This window comes from Corvus moneduloides, chromosome 25 (assembly GCF_009650955.1).
Source record: "Corvus moneduloides isolate bCorMon1 chromosome 25, bCorMon1.pri, whole genome shotgun sequence".
Classification (NCBI taxonomy): Eukaryota; Metazoa; Chordata; class Aves; order Passeriformes; family Corvidae; genus Corvus; species Corvus moneduloides.
In genome coordinates, this window is record NC_045500.1 from 4,544,292 (window position 1) to 4,560,266 (window position 15,975).

General features: G+C 57.0%; 2 protein-coding genes across 3 annotated transcripts in view; both read right to left on the reverse strand.

Annotated features, from left to right (window-relative positions):
* The window catches only part of POU2F3 (POU class 2 homeobox 3), a 39,169-nt gene extending 38,366 nt beyond the window's left edge, over positions 1–803 (reverse strand). For both annotated transcript variants that reach the window (XM_032133848.1, XM_032133846.1), the window contains exon 1: positions 503–803. In XM_032133848.1, coding sequence (XP_031989739.1) covers positions 503–788 — 286 coding nt within the window. In that variant the 5' untranslated portion in view covers positions 789–803. The remainder of the gene's footprint in view (positions 1–502) is intronic.
* Positions 804–3,735: 2,932 nt separating this feature from the next.
* Positions 3,736–15,439, reverse strand: OAF (out at first homolog). Its single transcript, XM_032133790.1, has 4 exons — positions 15,177–15,439; positions 6,603–6,737; positions 5,879–6,059; positions 3,736–5,242 (listed from the first exon to the last, which is right to left on the reverse strand). The coding sequence occupies exons 1-4, from the start codon at positions 15,402–15,404 to the stop codon at positions 4,968–4,970; spliced, it is 819 nt and encodes a 272-aa protein (XP_031989681.1). The 5' UTR covers positions 15,405–15,439; the 3' UTR covers positions 3,736–4,967.
* Positions 15,440–15,975: the final 536 nt, after the last annotated feature.

The window sequence follows — 15,975 nt, forward strand, 5'->3', positions numbered from 1 at the left end:
ATTCATTCCCGGCTCAACCCAGCCTCCCTCAGCTCCCTCCTCATTCATTTCTCTCTCCTTTTCCCTCTTTGCCATGAACTTTTCTCCTGTCAGCCCGTGTTCCATCTCTCTCTCTCTCTCACACCCCTCCCTCCACCCTTCCCGCATCCCTCCGTGGATTTCTCCCTTTCTCCCTCCTCCCAGCTTTACCCCAATGACAGGACGCACGGGGCAGGCACTAAATTCTCATTTTCCAGGCACCCAAGAGCCCTCTGTGCTGCTCCCTGACCCCGCCGGGCTGGCAGCGGGAGCGCTGCTCCCACTCTGTGGGCATGGCTTGGCAGCCCCCTAAACAGATCAGGGCAGCATCCATCCCCTGCAGGAATGTGGGCACTTCACCAGGCGCCCCAGCGGGAGAAAAGAGGAGGGAAAGCAGCGAGGAAAGGTCACGGGAATCACAGCAACCCCATTTCCTGCCCGAGCCCACGGTCCCGGCTCCGCTGTGCGCTCCGGTGCCCTTTACCTGCGTGCACGGACTCCAGGTTCACCATCCTGCCGGCGGGGGGAAATCCGCGGTGTGCCCAGCCTCCTGCCGTCAGCCCCAGGTTGCCAGGGGCTGCCAGTTTGCCCTCCCTCCTCTGCCACCCGCTGCCTCTCGAAGCGGCCGTGGGTCCGCTGCCGAAGGGACCTAGAGCTCCATTGCCTGTTGCCATGCAGGGCCAGGTGAGCATGCGGAGCGGTGCCACGCCTCGCCCCACCTCCGGCTCCCTCGGGTGCCCTGACACCCAGCAGCTTGGCGTCAGGCCCATGCAAACGCTGCCATTTGCATATTAGTAACTCGGGAATGGATGAGTCCCTGCAGCGCTGCCAGGCTGCGGGGTGGGGTGGGAAGGAGGGCAGGAAGGAAGGCGCTCGCTCCGCTCCGCCCGCCCCCTCGGCCGCGCACGGGCACCAGCAGCACCTGCCCCAAAGCTCTCCTGTCCCCCCTTTCGGCCCTGAAGCACCTCAGAGAGGCCGAGGCACCCAGCCGGGCCGGGCAGCACCCTGAGGGAAGGTGTTGGAGTGAAGGGACAGCCCTTTTGGGCCACTCTGATAACGCTGGTGAGCCACGGGAGCAGCCTGTGGCGTTGGGACTGTGTCCTCTCAGTCTGGGCTGAACCTCGATGCTGCGTGAAAAAGCACGAGTAGGGAAGTTAAAAGCAGAAAAGAAACCAGTTTTGGCTGGAGATAAAGAGCAGGGTTAGGACTGGCACATGGAGACCCCGCTCTCCCGACATGTGCGCTGTAGGGTCCATCTGTGTCCCCTAAGGAGAGGAGAGAAGTGGCAGCCAGCCTCTTCCTCCTCCTCATCCCTGCTGTTTCAAGGATTTACCAACTTCCAGGGAACCCAGGCAAGAAAAAAAATCCCCCAACGTTGGCTTCTTCTGCAGAAAGCAGCCAGAGGCCAGAGCCTCAGCCCATGCTCCGTGCTGTGACAGGGACCGAGCCACCCCGACAGCTGCTCCCTGTCCCTGCCGTGTGCCACCCTGGTGACCCTGGCACCCCTCGGGACACCCGTGTGACAGGGCCGAGCTCCAGCGCCGCTCCAGCCCTGCTGAAAGCGTTAACGCTCAATTAGTAGCTGCCAGGTACGAGCTATCACACATTCATCTCTCCCTGGGTAATTCACGTTCCAGGGCTCTCGGCTTTCCCACATGCCGCTCTCCCTCCCTGGAAAGACAGGTTTCTCCGAAGGGATGGGTGGGCGGGCAGGATCTCCAGCCTCACCTCCAACCCAGTCCGGAGCGCTGGGGCTGGAGCTGCCCGCGGCATGGTCAGGGAGGACATCCCGAGAGACGGGAGGAGAGGGTGGATGAGCTCAACGAAACGCTAACAAGGAAAAAGTGGAGGGAAGCTGGGGGTTCTCGGGTCAGACTGACATTTATTTCCAGGGCAGGGGAGATTTCTGCCTCCAGGAAGCAGCGAGGTGGCACGGGGTGCTTTTGGCACGGCAGCTCCCGTGGAGCTCCTGGAGGGGCTGGACTGGTGCCACCGAGCCCCAGCCCGCCCAGCCACTCAGGCCCTGAGCCCCGGGGCGTTCCTGGGCAGCTGCCGCCCTCTTTTACCGTGTTTTTCTCTGGGTTTTCCCCATCCTGAAGGCTGACGTGATCGTGTGTCTTCCATGCGTCAAACAGGAATTTATGTGCTGGTGGCTCCCAGCCAGCTTGAAAGGCTGGGGACCACGGGAGCTCTCCTTCCCCCACGTCGGAGAACCTTTTGTTCACCAACCAGGAGTTTCTCTTCTCTCTCTGCTCTTCCTGGCGCTTTTCCCGTGCTCCAGAGCCGAGCAGGAAAGCGGCTCTGCCGGGTGGCATCTCCAGCCGGACAGGAATCCCGGGCATCCTCTGGGCAGGGATGCTGTCCCGGCCACGGGCAGGGCACCAGTGCCCTCTCCTGGCCCCAAACACAGCTGGGAGTGACTTTTTCTCGCTATTATTTAGTGCTTAATGAAACAGCGGGGGAAATTGAATATTTAGGTGGTTTTCTCCCCCAACATCTGTGGCAGCCAAGCCCATCCCCTGGGTGCCCTGAGCTTCGGTGATGGGCAGGAGAGAACACACCCTCCTAATGAAAAATGGGGGATGGATCGCAGCATCACCACTTCTTTCTGCTGTGGAAATGGGATTATCAGGCAGGGCAGGACTGGGTTTACTCTGTTCACTGCTGCAATCACTCCCAGACACCATCAAAGGCGCTGCTCTTTCTTGTCCCTGTGGTCATCCATGACCTGTCCGCTCTCCTCCTCGCTGCAGGCACCGTGTTCCTCCTCTCCTGCTGCCAGCGTTCGTTCCCCTCTCGGACGGAGATAAGCTCTGCAGACAGCACCTGGTTTATGGGATACGGCCTGGGGACGCACAAACTGCAAGGAAACGTTACAAACCCTCCCCCCGCACACGTTCTCTTCCAGCAGGGCTGGGGACACCCTGCGATCCTGCAGGGACCGGCTGGACCACGAGCATCCCTGTCCCGACATCCCGACATCCCGACACCCGGCCGGGCGCAGCCGCGCTCCGCCAGCACCCACTGCTGGAGGCCGGGGAACTGCACCGGCTCCCGGGCATCCCAGAGCCCCGAATTACAAAATCAAGCCCATGGAGGCTCGCTGGGATGGGTCCCGACGCTCCCAGAGCGAGCCCGTGTCCATCCCAAAATCCCTGCGCCCGCGGCAGCCGAGAGAGCAGAGAACAAACCCCCGTTCCCCGTGCCCAGGAAAGGGAGAGCTGCTGGTGGGCGAGGCGGAGAAAGGCTCGAGTCCTCGCCCCATCCCTGCATTCCCCACACTAGAGGGAATCAGAGCTCCACATTTCTCCCTCCAGCAGCCACCGGGAGCTCTGGGCTGGCCCAAAGTGCCGCCCTCATCAGCTGGAGCTGCAGAGGAATTCACGGGAATGTTTACGGGACCCAGAGAAGCCTCGTGGGGCCACTCGGCGAGAGGAGCAGCCCGCAGGACCTGCTTCTGCCGATGGGTTTATCCACCAGAGCTCGAGCTCAGAGCTCCCACAACTGCTCGGGGTGAGCCAAACCTGTCTCCCTATGGAGGATCCCAAAGGATGGTATGTTTGAGGTGCAGCATCACATTGCTGAGTCAAAAATCCCTGGGTGTTCTCCCCCAGCCCATGGCTCTTCACCAGGTGCAGGTTTGAGACTTACCCATAAAGGAACAAATCTTAATTCATGCACAGAGCATCATGCACAGAGACATTTTTAGGCCAAGGATGCTTTAAAAAATCAGTTTATTTTACCTTACAAATGATAAATAATTTGTTTGGTTTTTTTTAAAAATCATTTCAAGTGTGTTTTACTTCATGTTCCAATATTAAAATACCTTTCCCTTCTCCCCCCACCCCCCTAAGTGATCAATACAAAAATAATTGTGACCAAATCCTTTTTTTTTCTTTCTTTCTCAGAAATTCCTGTATTTTAGGCAAAAAGGCACATTGTGAAGGCTTTTCACCAGGAGGCACAGGGGTTCCTAAAGACCCCAAGAGCTTCTCTCCCCTCTGTGCTTGTTCTAATCTGAGTGGAAGAGGACACAGGGTCAGGCAGCACTTCCAGTGCTTTTTGTCTGATCCCTCCAGGAATATTCCAGGGCCAAGGACAGCTTCAGTGCCATCCCTGTTTAACATTTGGGCACAGCAAAGCAGTACAGTTATTGAAGAGCTTCTTGTGGATAGCTGGCAGAGCAGGACATAAAACTGGACGTGGGTGTAGAATCCTTTCTTCAAAACCCACCCGGGATCCTCCTCTCCCCTTGCAGCCACGGGGTTGTGGTGGTAGTCATGAGTCTCTGGATGTTTTCTTTCTTAGTGGAAGAGTCACAAGACCAACACAAAAAGTTGGGCCTTCACTAGTCTAAATAGGGATTAATTAAAGCCCTAATTACCAGCCCTTTGGGGGCACAAGATGCTGGGCTATATCCCCCTGTTGTATTTCTATCCACAGGGGGATATAACAGCCAGTCAGGCACTAGGAAAAGCTACAGGCAGGCTCTTGCTTTGGGTGGGCTTCAAACCTTCCTTGTTCAGGGGGTGTGGACCCAAAAGTCAGCTGTTTTCCCGTTGTTGTGTCACCAGGAGGTGGTGAAGGCAGCGAAGGGGGTTCTTCATGGCAGCGATGTTTGGCAAGCCAGATCAGCGAGATCCTTTCTCTGCCTGCCCTGCCCGCTCAGCTCGAGGCTGGGAGCTGCCCCTTTGAGCTCCAGAGCAGGGCAGCACACCTCTTTCCCCGTGCTTCACCCCAAAACCTGCATCTGCTGCTCCAGGGAAGCCGGAGCATCACCACCCAGCGAGCTGAGCCTGCTCATCACAGCACGAGGCAGCATCAGGTGGGGAGGGAGTCACAGGAGGCCACAAGGAAAGGCACACACACAGAGCACAAGGCACCACTGTGAACAGCATTCCTTCTTCAGAGCAGCCAGACGAGCTGCCCCTGCAGAGTCCGGCCTGGCTCTAAGTTTCCTCATCCCAGAGGCAGAGCTGCTTTTGAGGCACGTAGTAGTCGAAGGTGTAGCCCTTCTGGCAGCTGCGGATGCCGCACTTGTAGGAGGACACCTTGCCCCCGGCGTCGCGGCTCTTGCAGTACTTGAGCATGCAGGGGTACCACTCGATGCTCAGCGAGTAGCTGCAGATGCACGGCTTCCAGCGGTCCGGGCACAGCCGGCAGCGCTGCAGCTCCGGCACGTCCGAGCCCTGCGGCAGCACCTCGAACATGGAGCCGTCCACCCCTGCGGGAGCAAGCACAGACATCGCTCAGGACAGAAGCAAACCGAAGGAGAGAGCCACCAAAGGCATCCCCACACAGCCCCCTGGCTGAGGAGGAGGTTGGATAGAGCGTTTTCAGGGGTTGTTGGGACTTAAATCAGAATGGGAGCCACGGGAGAGCAAAAGACCCTGAGGAAGGCAAGGTCTGGCAGGTCCGAGCTCTGTGGCAGCACCTGGAACAGACATCCCTCAGGGTGCTGCCATGAGGTAAAGCCAGAGGAGAGAGCCACCAAAGCCAGCACTGGTCTCTCTGCACAGTCCCCAGGTTAAGGAGGAGGTTGGACAGAGCATTTCCAAGGATTTAAATCTGAACAGGAACCACAGGAGAACAAAAGACCCCGGGGAAAGTAAGCCAGAAGACACAAAACCAACGTATTTCCGCTGGGTGGTGGAGCAGGTGAAAGGTTACCTCTAAAATCCCAAATTAGGTTCACTCGGGGAGCACCAGCAGGAGGAGTGAGATCTGCTAACACACAGGCTGCTGCAGGGTGACACACGTGCCTCAGAGCCAAAACAATCCGCGTTGATGCCCAGAAAGCTGGCAGGAGCCATCGCAGCACCGTGCCAGCTCGCTGACAGCGAAACCCACGGGAACTCACCTTTCTCCAGCCAGAACTTGACATCTTCCTCCCGGGTGTAAATGGCCTCCTTGGCCTCCGCGCAGACGTTGTGGATGTGGGAGCTCAGCTGGGCTCCCTTGCTGAAGTTCACAGCCACGTCCATGCTGAGATGTTCCAAACCTCGCACCTCCTCCGCCTGCCGCACTGTCCGGGGGTTTTTCTGCAGAGGAAATAATCAAAAACTTCAATGCTGGGTGCAGCTTGTTCCACTGTGAGGTGGTGCCAACACCAGATGTGAGGACGGATGTGCACCTGATCCTGCCTGGGTGAGAGGCACTTTAAAAACCTGTTGATGCTGCAACCACGATGTTTTACCACTGCCTGTGGTGGTTTATCCGTGTTTTGTCTCCAGACCCCTACTGTTTTGTCCTGATCAGTAGTGTTTTGTCTCCAGATCAGTAGTGTTTTGTCTCCAGATCAGTACTGTTTTGTCCTGATCAGTACTGTTTTGTCTCCAGATCAGTACTGGCTCCACCAGAGCAGGGATTTTCATGGCCACTCACCCACCCCTGACACAAATGAGGCTCAACTAAACCTCGAGTGCTTTACTAGAACAGGATCAATACCACTGAAGAACTCAGTTTAATACCAAATCCCTCAAGCAGGAGGGGTGGTCAGAGGTGGGTCTAAGATGCCTGGGAAGGGCATCCAGGTGGGATAACTCTGAGAATTCCTGGCTGGATGGGAGGACGGAGCCCCATACCTGCCGCAGCTTGGCCATGGACTCGCTGGGGATGATCTCGTTGCGGTGGAGCCGGGTCACAAAGCAGAGGGCCTGGAACTGGCTCTGGCCCCTCTCCAGCTCCCCGAGGATTAAGGCACGGAAAATCTTCACCTCCTGACAGAGAGAGGAATAACAAAAATGAGAGCTGCAAACCTTTGGCACCAGTGAGGTGAACTGAGAGGTCGGGGTGAAAGAGAAAGGCTCCAGCCAAAAAACAAAACCAAAGTCTCATGCTTGTGCTACCTGAGCACAGGGGTTGTTCCCAGCTCCAATCCCACCCCAAAGCCTGCAGCAGAATCCCCGGTGTCTGTAGAGAACGAAGGGTTTGCACAACCCCGCTGTGGCAAGGACAAATTGCTGCCAGGTCACATCCCACCTCCAACAGGGTTTCTGTCCTTTCCCAAGAAGGGAAGCAAACTCCAAGGAACCTCGTCTGGTTTTGTTGAGCAAATATCACACAGCCATTATGGTCATGCCTTACTGAGTAAGCAGCCCCAAATTTCCTCTGTTGCCTTCCCTCCCTTGCTTCTTGACAGGTGGCATCCTGGAGAAAAAGTTACTCATCCCTGAATGAGTGGAACAGAAGTGAAAATCAAATTGTTAAAGGCAGAAGGAGCCGTTATGATCAGCTGCAGCTGACTTCCTCTTCTGTCCAGGTCACTAATTTTGTCATTTTACATGACATGGGCTGCAGTCCTTTCCACAACCAGCCTGGAAATCACTCACAGTTACTTCATGTGGAGCCACAGAATTCCTGGGTCAATGTTGGGGTCCCTCCCCTGCCGTGTAGCCCTGGGAGAGGGGCCCTGAGGGCACAGACACGGGGCTTCCCTGCCCCTGCTCAGCCTCGTTCCCATTGGTTGGTTTGTGTTCCCTGCGCGGGCAGAAGGACCCTTGGTCCCGTGACTGGAACAGTTCCTCGGCAGAGCCCCGGCCATGCGGCTGGGGAAATAAACATCTCTGAAACATCTAGCAAGAATCTGTCTGTCCATATATATTTCCTTTCCACGGGACTCCTGGTTTGATATATGCGTGTTGCAGGATCCCCACTGCAACAAATGGTGGAGATTTGTCAGCAGAACGATCCCCGATCCCTAAGCGACTGATTTGTGTGAGTAAACCCTGGAAACTTTGGATTCCTCTTCTTGGTTTTGCTTTGCTATTCCGTATCTAAACTATGGAGGAACAGTGGGAAGACTCTTGGCTCTCCGAGCCGCATATGGACATTTATCTTAAACTTAAAATGATTCTTGAACAACGATTTGTAAATTTTAGCTTGATTCAAGCTCAGAAAGAACTGAAACACTTCCTGGCATGGTTGTTTAAGAACTTTTTCTATGTTTCTTGGGATTTAATTCTTACCAAGGGCTTTTGGAAAACCGTTTGGACACAGTTAATACTGGAGTCAAAATATATGCCGATGGAAGAATATTTTCGTGAATATTATTTAGTTACTGAGACTGCTGAGCAATGTCGGCTGTGTCCTGGCGAAGGGAAGCCTGGCGCAGGGACTGTGCGGCCCAGGCCACGTGCACCGAGCGCTCTCCGAGCAGCAGCGAGGCAGTTCCCGCGCGCGGGCGGAGCCACGCGAGCCGCAGTGTCGGTGGCGGAGCGAGGAGCGGCGGGAGCGGCGGGACCCGGCGGTGCCCGCCCGGTCCTGTGCAGCGCGTGGTGGAGTGAGCCCCGTGAACTCCCGGCCGAGAGGGGAGGCGCGCGGGCGGCAGCTGGCGGCGGTGGCGGTGGAACGGAGCCGCGCCCAGCCGAGACGCGCGCTGGAACAGGGCTCGGGGGGGTCGTCGCTCGGGGGCCCGGCCGAGACGTGGGTGCAGCGCCCGGCATTGGCAGCGAAGCTGCGACCAGAGGAGGCGACGCACGGAGAACTGAGCGGCGCGGCCCGGCCCGGCCCGCGCAGCCCCGAACGCGACCCCGGGAAGAGCGCGCAGGCACGAGCAGCCCCGACAATTCCAACACGGGAGCGACCGAAGGAGAGAGCAAAGACGCAGCGAGACAAAAAACAGCAGCCACTCGGAAAAAGATCATAGTAACTAAGACCTTAGGGATAGTAAAATGGTATAATGTTAAGCAAAATTATGGTTTTATAACAAGGTGTGACAACCAGCAAGACATATTCGTGCATAGAACTGCTATTAAAAAGAATAACCCTGAAAAATGCATCCCAAGCTTGGGAGATGGAGAGGTGGTGGAATTTAATATTGTACTAGGGAGAAAAGGGTTACAAGCATCGCAGGTCACTGGGCCTGATGGTGTTCCTGTAAAAGGCAGTATATATGCAAAAAATCGTAGTCATGTTAGACAGTATCTCTATTGTAAGTCCCCCCTACAGTCTCCCTTTCCTAATCCCACCTTTCCCTTTTACCCTATGTCCTATTACCCCCAGTGTATTCCCAATCCGTTTTTTCATCCATGGTTTCCCTCACAAAACCATGCTTTTGCCAATTGTTTCCCCAAAAATCCCTTTCCAATGCCGAGTGGGGGATGAAAAGGGGGAGGGAAGAAGTTAAACCCTCTCCTGCCTCAGTTTCCCCACAAAGCATGCTCAGAGAATTCTGTCTCCCTTCTGTCAGCCCTAAGATGTTCCAGAGAATCTGTTTGGACATTTAAAGACTCAGGAGGGTGGCTTGTTTTGTTTTGAAACTGTTCTTGTTATGTTTATCCAGTTGTTTTCATTCTCCTTTTATTAAAATAAAACGGGTGAGGTGTTGGGGTCCCTCCCCTGCCGTGTAGCCCTGGGAGAGGGGCCCTGAGGGCACAGACACGGGGCTTCCCTGCCCCTGCTCAGCCTCGTTCCCATTGGTTGGTTTGTGTTCCCTGCGCGGGCAGAAGGACCCTTGGTCCCGTGACTGGAACAGTTCCTCGGCAGAGCCCCGGCCATGCGGCTGGGGAAATAAACATCTCTGAAACATCTAGCAAGAATCTGTCTGTCCATATATATTTCCTTTCCACGGGACTCCTGGTTTGATATATGCGTGTTGCAGGATCCCCACTGCAACAGGTCAACAGCACAGACTCCCTGTGTCCTGCTCTGGCATCAAACCCTGATTTCCCTGCAGGGATCAATTCCTCTGGCTCTGGCTTCAGGGGCATCCGTGCCCTCTGTGGGAATCTGCCATCCCTTGGTGCCAGCCCATCCCACTCCAAGGGCTAAGCAGGACTGCAACAGGGAGAGCAATCCGTGCCTTTGGCAGCTCCTGCAGCCATCCCTCACCACAGAGAGCTGGACAGATACTGGTGAGAGAGCAGCAGGCAGAGCTGTGCCAGCTCCTCGGATCCCTCTCCTCCTGAGCTGTTCCTGCTGGATGCCTCATTGGCCTCTCCCAGCCTCTCTCTGCCCCAGAAGGGAGCATTTTTCTTTTCCAGCTGAGCTTTCCCGCTCACAGAGCCCACTCTTTACTCCCTGCCTTTTCTCCATGCCCAGGAGAGCAACGGGAATGCCATTCAGTGCACATCTGGACAGCTGCAAGGACAGCATTTCCACCCCCAGGATTGCAGGAATCATCTTGCTGGTGCAATTGTTGACTGCACAGCGAAGAGGAGGCTTGAGAAGAAAGAGATACCAAAAATTCCTGTGAAATTGCTATGGAATCATTACTTTTTTTGAGAGATTTAATGGGGAGATGTCCCACTGAGACACTGGAACAACCCACATTCCCCATCCACATTTAGTCCAGCTGCCTTCCAGCTTCCAGCTGGGAGCCCCCATGGCGTGCAGGGCCCATGGATGAGCAGACTAAAACCAGGAGCTGACTCTGGCATATTCCTCAGCTGCGGATTCAATTCTAATTCCCTTTGAACAGTCTGGGAAAAGCAAGCAGGGATAGCCACGTTTTGCATTCAGGCCGAAAACCTCCACAGGCAGGAGATTAAAAACAGTGCAGCACTTCCCAGGTTGGAGGCAATTTCTGTAAAATGAGAACGTGCTGAGCAGCTGATTAATCCTCCTGATCCGTCTATTTAAGAATTAGCCTTCAGCCAGCCGACTCTTTCCTCCTCAGGGCTGATGCAGACGAGGAATTCACAACTCCCTCTGCCTGAACTCCAGGTGCCAGGGATTTCCAGAGCATTTGTTGACACCAAGGGAGATGCACTGGGACAGGCAGGAATGGGCTGGGTTGCCAACATAGAAACAGCCAAAAGCAGCTTAAAAAAGCTGCTTTCTCAAGGGTCTGGCTCCTGTGGCACGAGTTCTTCTGAGGGGAGAAATCCCACCTTTACCTGGCTCCGAGCAAAGCCAAAGTGGACCTTGCAGTGACCACTCTGTCCTGAGCAAAATCAGTCCCTTCTTTTCCCTGCTCTGTCCCAAATCCTTGCTCGGCTTTGGCACAGCTCTCCCTGCAGCCTCAGGTGGAGCAAGAACCAAACCATGCTGCTTCAAAACGATGCCACAGGGAAAGAGCCACCAAAGCTTCTCCCCCTCGGAGAGCACCTTCCCCTCCCCAGCCTCCTCACCTTTTCCCAGCAGGAAAAGCAGTGAATCAGTGCCAAGGTGGGTACCCAGCCAAGGCAGCAAACAGCACCTTTAGCTCTGGGTTCCTGCAGAACTTCCCAGCAGGGAACAAGTCCCAGCAGAGCGGAGCAGAGCGGGGACTCTCTGGGTGAACTCAGGGCGGGGGCGCGGGGAATCCTCGGCCCTGAGTGGGTGCAGTGACAGCTGCTGCTGGGGTTTGGCTGTCAAACACTCGGTGGAACAGGGAACAAGCAGCCCTGCAGCAAGGCCACAGCAGCTCCTCAAGGCAGCATGGAAATCAGTGCTCCCGGCTCCCAAAATCCCAGGGTGGCCTGTCCCTACCAAAGGGAGCAGCAGGGAAATCATCAAACTCCTTCCCTCCTCACCCTGTCCCCAGCCAGGGGCTGTCATCTGGGGCTGAGAGCAGCTCAACCCCCCTGCCTGGGGTTTATTCCAGCCGGGATTCACAAGCCTGTGTGGTCCAGCTCCCAGCCCAGCAACGATTCCACGTCGAGTGGAGCAAACCAGTTCCCAGGGAAATAAATCATTTCAGTGCCTTCCGCCCTGCAATCCATTCAGCTTTGCTGCCAAATTTCTCTCCCCCAAGGACATCAGTGCTGCTGTGAGGACCCACTTCTGTCTTCGCAGTGGCACAGGCAGAGGGGATGCGCTGCTGGGGCCATGGGGTGACAGCAGCACTGCTGGGCCCCATTCTGCACGCTGTCAGCAGCCCTTGCCCCAGGGAACAGGCACAGCCAGCCACAGTTCCATGTGTTTGCACAGCACAGGGAACTCGGTGTTGCATCCACACCGGGGGTCCAGCCAGCTGAGCTACCCTGAATGGGTGGGGATTATGGTTTTTAACCCCTCTCTCTCTGGAAATGGCTGGAATGAAGAATTTTGGTGTCTCGTATTAAGGGATCTATAAAAGGCACATCAAGGATGTGCTGGGAGAGGGGGGAAAAAAGCACATTTTCAGAGCAATAAGGTTCTAGAAGTCAGAGTAACAAACACCAGGGTGTTTTAATGAGCCCTCCCACAGGGTCCTGAATGTTCAGAGAAGAATCTACTTTCCAAATCACACAGATAAAATCTGTGGTCAGATGCTTTCCTGTGTCACCTGGTGATTTGTCACCTAACACGTGGCCCCTGGCATGAGGAAATTCTGACACCAGCACCCCAAAACATCACACAACAGCTTTATCAAGACCTCCAAAAGACTGGCAGTGTGAGGGTTAAAACACTCCCTTCTGTTTCCAACCCCAACTTTTCCAGCAATCAAAAGGGAAGAGAAACTTTTCCAGATCTATGTGCTGACCTCGAAATAAACCCCCACCCACTTTGTTCTCAGTGTTTAACAACTGGCAACATCTCTCCTCTCAAATCAGACACAACATTCAGGGTTGCCGAGCCCCCTCACTAGTTTTTGCAATACATTTTGTGCCTGACCACAGCAAAAGAAATCTTCTCGTTCTCCTCTCTCAAACTGCAAGAAAAGAAAGGGTCGCTCCTGCTCTGCCCAGAAAACACCGAGTCCCAGTTCAAACTTGCACTGACCACTTTGTGCTGCTCTAAATAGGAAAAATAACCTGGTGTGCTCTGAGGACACGGCTCCTCCAGGTTCAGCTCTGGAGGGCAGGCAGGGGTAAAAGAGCAGTGAAAATCCCAGCCCTGTGGAAGCCCCAGGCACTGCTCAAGTCCCACCAGTGTCAGAGCAGAGCAATGATCTCATTTAGCTCCTTTCTTCTCCAGCCCCTGGTCTGGCAACCACAAATTGCCAGCAGAGGAAAAAAATAATTAAAAAATGGCAAATAAACCCCTGACTTTGGATGAACCCCCTGCAGTTTAAGCCAGAGGAGTGGAAAAACCCCAGCATCCTGGCCAGAGCGTGACCACACCATCAGGCTCAAGGGCAGCAGATCAACAACCCAGCTGCTTCTGGGAACACTCAGATCCCCACGACCTTCAGTGCAGGGGAGAAGTTGTGTAATTTCAGCGAGAGCAGCACCGGGGCAGAACAGGGAACTGTCTGGGTGCAGCTGCAGCAGGTCAGAGGGGGAAGCCTGGCCAGGCTGCTGCCTGCTCACACATTACTCACACACCACAAAGCCAGCTCCTCGTTCCTTTATGTTTCCCTGGCTTTTCCCAGCTATTTTCCAGCAAAGCCATGGAGCAGGGAGGGTCAGGCCCCGGCTGCTCTAAAACTGAGGATCAGGAATGCACTTCTGCAAGCTGGATGCTTGCAGAGCCCTCCAGGGAGCATCGCTTCCAGCAGGGGCTGAGCATTTAACCTCTGGACTCCAGACAGCTCCAGAGAATCCCAACCCAGAAGACACTCAGCTCTAACAAGGATGGGAGGGAGAGCAGAACTAGCACACACTCAGTCGGGTTTGTGGCTGAGCTCTGAGTTCTCAAGAAGAGCTGAAGCAAGTGAAAAATGCTGAAAAAATCACCAGCTCAGCACAGCAGCAGTCCCCAGGTCATTCCCCAGGTTCCCAAAGGACCTACCTAGAGGATCTGTAGTGAGTTTGGACCTCCCTCGCCTGGGAATGTGCAAGTTTGCAATCCGCAGGCTTCCGAGCCCTTCCTCCCTCCCCTCACTTCCCTGCTGTGCCACGGCTCGCAATTATTGAATATTTTCTCTAATAGGAGTCACAGGGCTGCTTCCCTGCACATGTGCTGGAGGATTTGGAGCATGCCACCACTTCCAAAATCACCACGGCTTCTGCCGGCACCTCAGAGAGGAAAAGGAACATCCAAAGGAGACTGAGACTGAAAGGGGAAGAGGCACCAGAACAACCCCTGGCAAAAGGCTCCAAGGTTCACAGCGGGCTGGGACACACCACCTTCCTATCTCCTGGGCCTGGGCTTCCTCCTGCTGCAAAGCAAAGTCCACCTGAGCAAACAGGCGGGATGGGGAATGAGATAACACAGCCGTGCCACCCCGGGCAAACTGCTCTTCCCTGGGCAGCGGGAAGTTCCCCGCATCCAGCCAGGCTTGGCATCTCCATGCCCATGGGACATGTGGGATTTGGGGCCTCAGCTCAGCAGCATCAGCTCCCTGCACTCCGGGCTGGGAGCAGAGGGAGCTGTACAGCAGGGCTGTTGTCAGCCCCACTGACAGCTGTCAGTCAAACACGTCCCACACCACACACCAGCCCCCAAAGACGGCAGGAGCCCACCTAAGGAATTAACTGTACCCCATGGCACCATGGAGAGAGATATCCCAGGGCTACAGCAGAGCGTGGACACCCCCACACCGGAGCCAGGGACCCGAGATCTCCCCAGCCCAGCCTCTCCTGCCCGGCCCCCGCTCCGTGCCCGGCTGTGCTGAGCCTGCCACGCGAAACTGGGCAGAACCGTGCAAAATTGTGCTGCTCACAACTCAGCAAGGAGCATCAGAGCTGCTGGACTCAGCTGGGAAACTGCTGCCCGTCCTTTCCCCGCTCAGCTGGGAAACTGCTACCTGGGATCTTTCACCAGCTATTTCCAGGGTGGAGGCAGCCCGGGTCACAGCAGTGACACCGGCGGGGACAGCAAGGCTGGTCACCTGTCCTGGAGCTGTGCGGGAGAGCCCAAACAAAGCCCCCGACGGTGCGAGAGCATGGACGGACTGTGTTTCCCTGCGCATTTCGAGGGAATTCCGTGCCTCTGAAACAGTTCTGGCTCCTGGAGCCCCAGACAAGATTTTCCAGGTTCCGAGTTGGGATGGACTCGGATCTGGAAGGAGGACGGGAAGCATCGCCATCCCCAGCGCTCATCCCACAAAAAGCACTCACGGAGCGCACAAAAAAGCCCTGACGCGACCCTCCCGCGAGGTGCCAGGGGCCAGCGCTGCCATCCCGCAGCCTGTGCCCTCCTCCAGCCCCGCCGGCACGCACCGCGGGACCCCGCGGCACCCGGGGATGCTCTCCCCGTCCCGTTCTTATCCGAAAGCCCCGCGGATGCTCTCCCCCGCTCTGTACCGGTCTGAACTCCCCGGGGATGCTCTCCTCACTCCCTCCCCACCCGAACTCCCCGGAGATGCTCTCCCTGCTCGATCCCTGCCCGAACCCCCCCCCCCGGGGATGCTCTCCCCCGCCCCGTACCTGTCTGAAATCCGCCGTGAGCGTGACCAGGGCGCCGTCGGCCGCCCGCAGCTCCAGGCTGACGCAGTCGGCCCCGCTGTCGGCCTGCAGGCTCTCCTCCGTCACCTGCCCGCCGGGCAGCCGCACCCGCACCCGCAGCTCTGCCCGCGCCGCGGGGCCGGGCAGCGGGGCCAGCGCCAGCCACAGCAGCGCGGGCAGCGCCGGCAGCCGCGGCCGCGGGCCGCGCATCCCCCCGCGCCCCGGGCTCAGGGCAGGGCGCGCATGGGGCGGGGGGCGCGGGCGGAGCGCGGAAGGCGGCGGGGGAAGGCGGCCCCGCCGCGCCCCCGGCCCCGCGGGGGTGGCTCGGCGCGCCGCCCGCTCGCCCGGCTCATCCAGCGCCCGCTCGCTGCCTCCTCCCCGCGCGGGCTCTGCCCTCGCCCCCCGCCCGTCACTTCCCCCCTGGACCCGGGACGGCCCCGCCGAGCAGCGCCCGCCCCGTCGTTAAAGGGACAGCGCCGGGGCGGAGGGGGAGCGGCGAGCGGCGGCCGAGCCCTGGCTGCGCACGTGGATCCGTGGGCCAGAGCCCCGACACCCCGGATCCATCGTCCTGAACGCCGGCCCCGCACACGCGGATCCATCATCCACAGCCCCGCACAGGCGCGTCCGCCATCCAGAGCCCCAGTCCCGCACACGCGGATCCATCTCCCGCAGCCCCGGCTGCCAGCTGGGAGCACGGAGACAGGCTCTGCTGCTGCCCGCTCCGGGGCTCTCCCGCATTCCCGCTGTGTTTTTCGCCCTGGGTCCCCAGCTGGCTACAAAG

Excerpts from the sequence above, each read along its gene's own strand:
- OAF (XM_032133790.1), bottom strand. The coding sequence starts at position 15,404 with ATGCGCGGCCCGCGGCCGCGGCTGCCGGCGCTGCCCGCGCTGCTGTGG. Across the intron at positions 6,060-6,602 it reads CCATGGCCAAGCTGCGGCAG|AAAAACCCCCGGACAGTGCG; the intron begins GTATGGGGCTCC and ends TTTCCTCTGCAG. Across the intron at positions 5,243-5,878 it reads CAAGTTCTGGCTGGAGAAAG|GGGTGGACGGCTCCATGTTC; the intron begins GTGAGTTCCCGT and ends TTGCTCCCGCAG.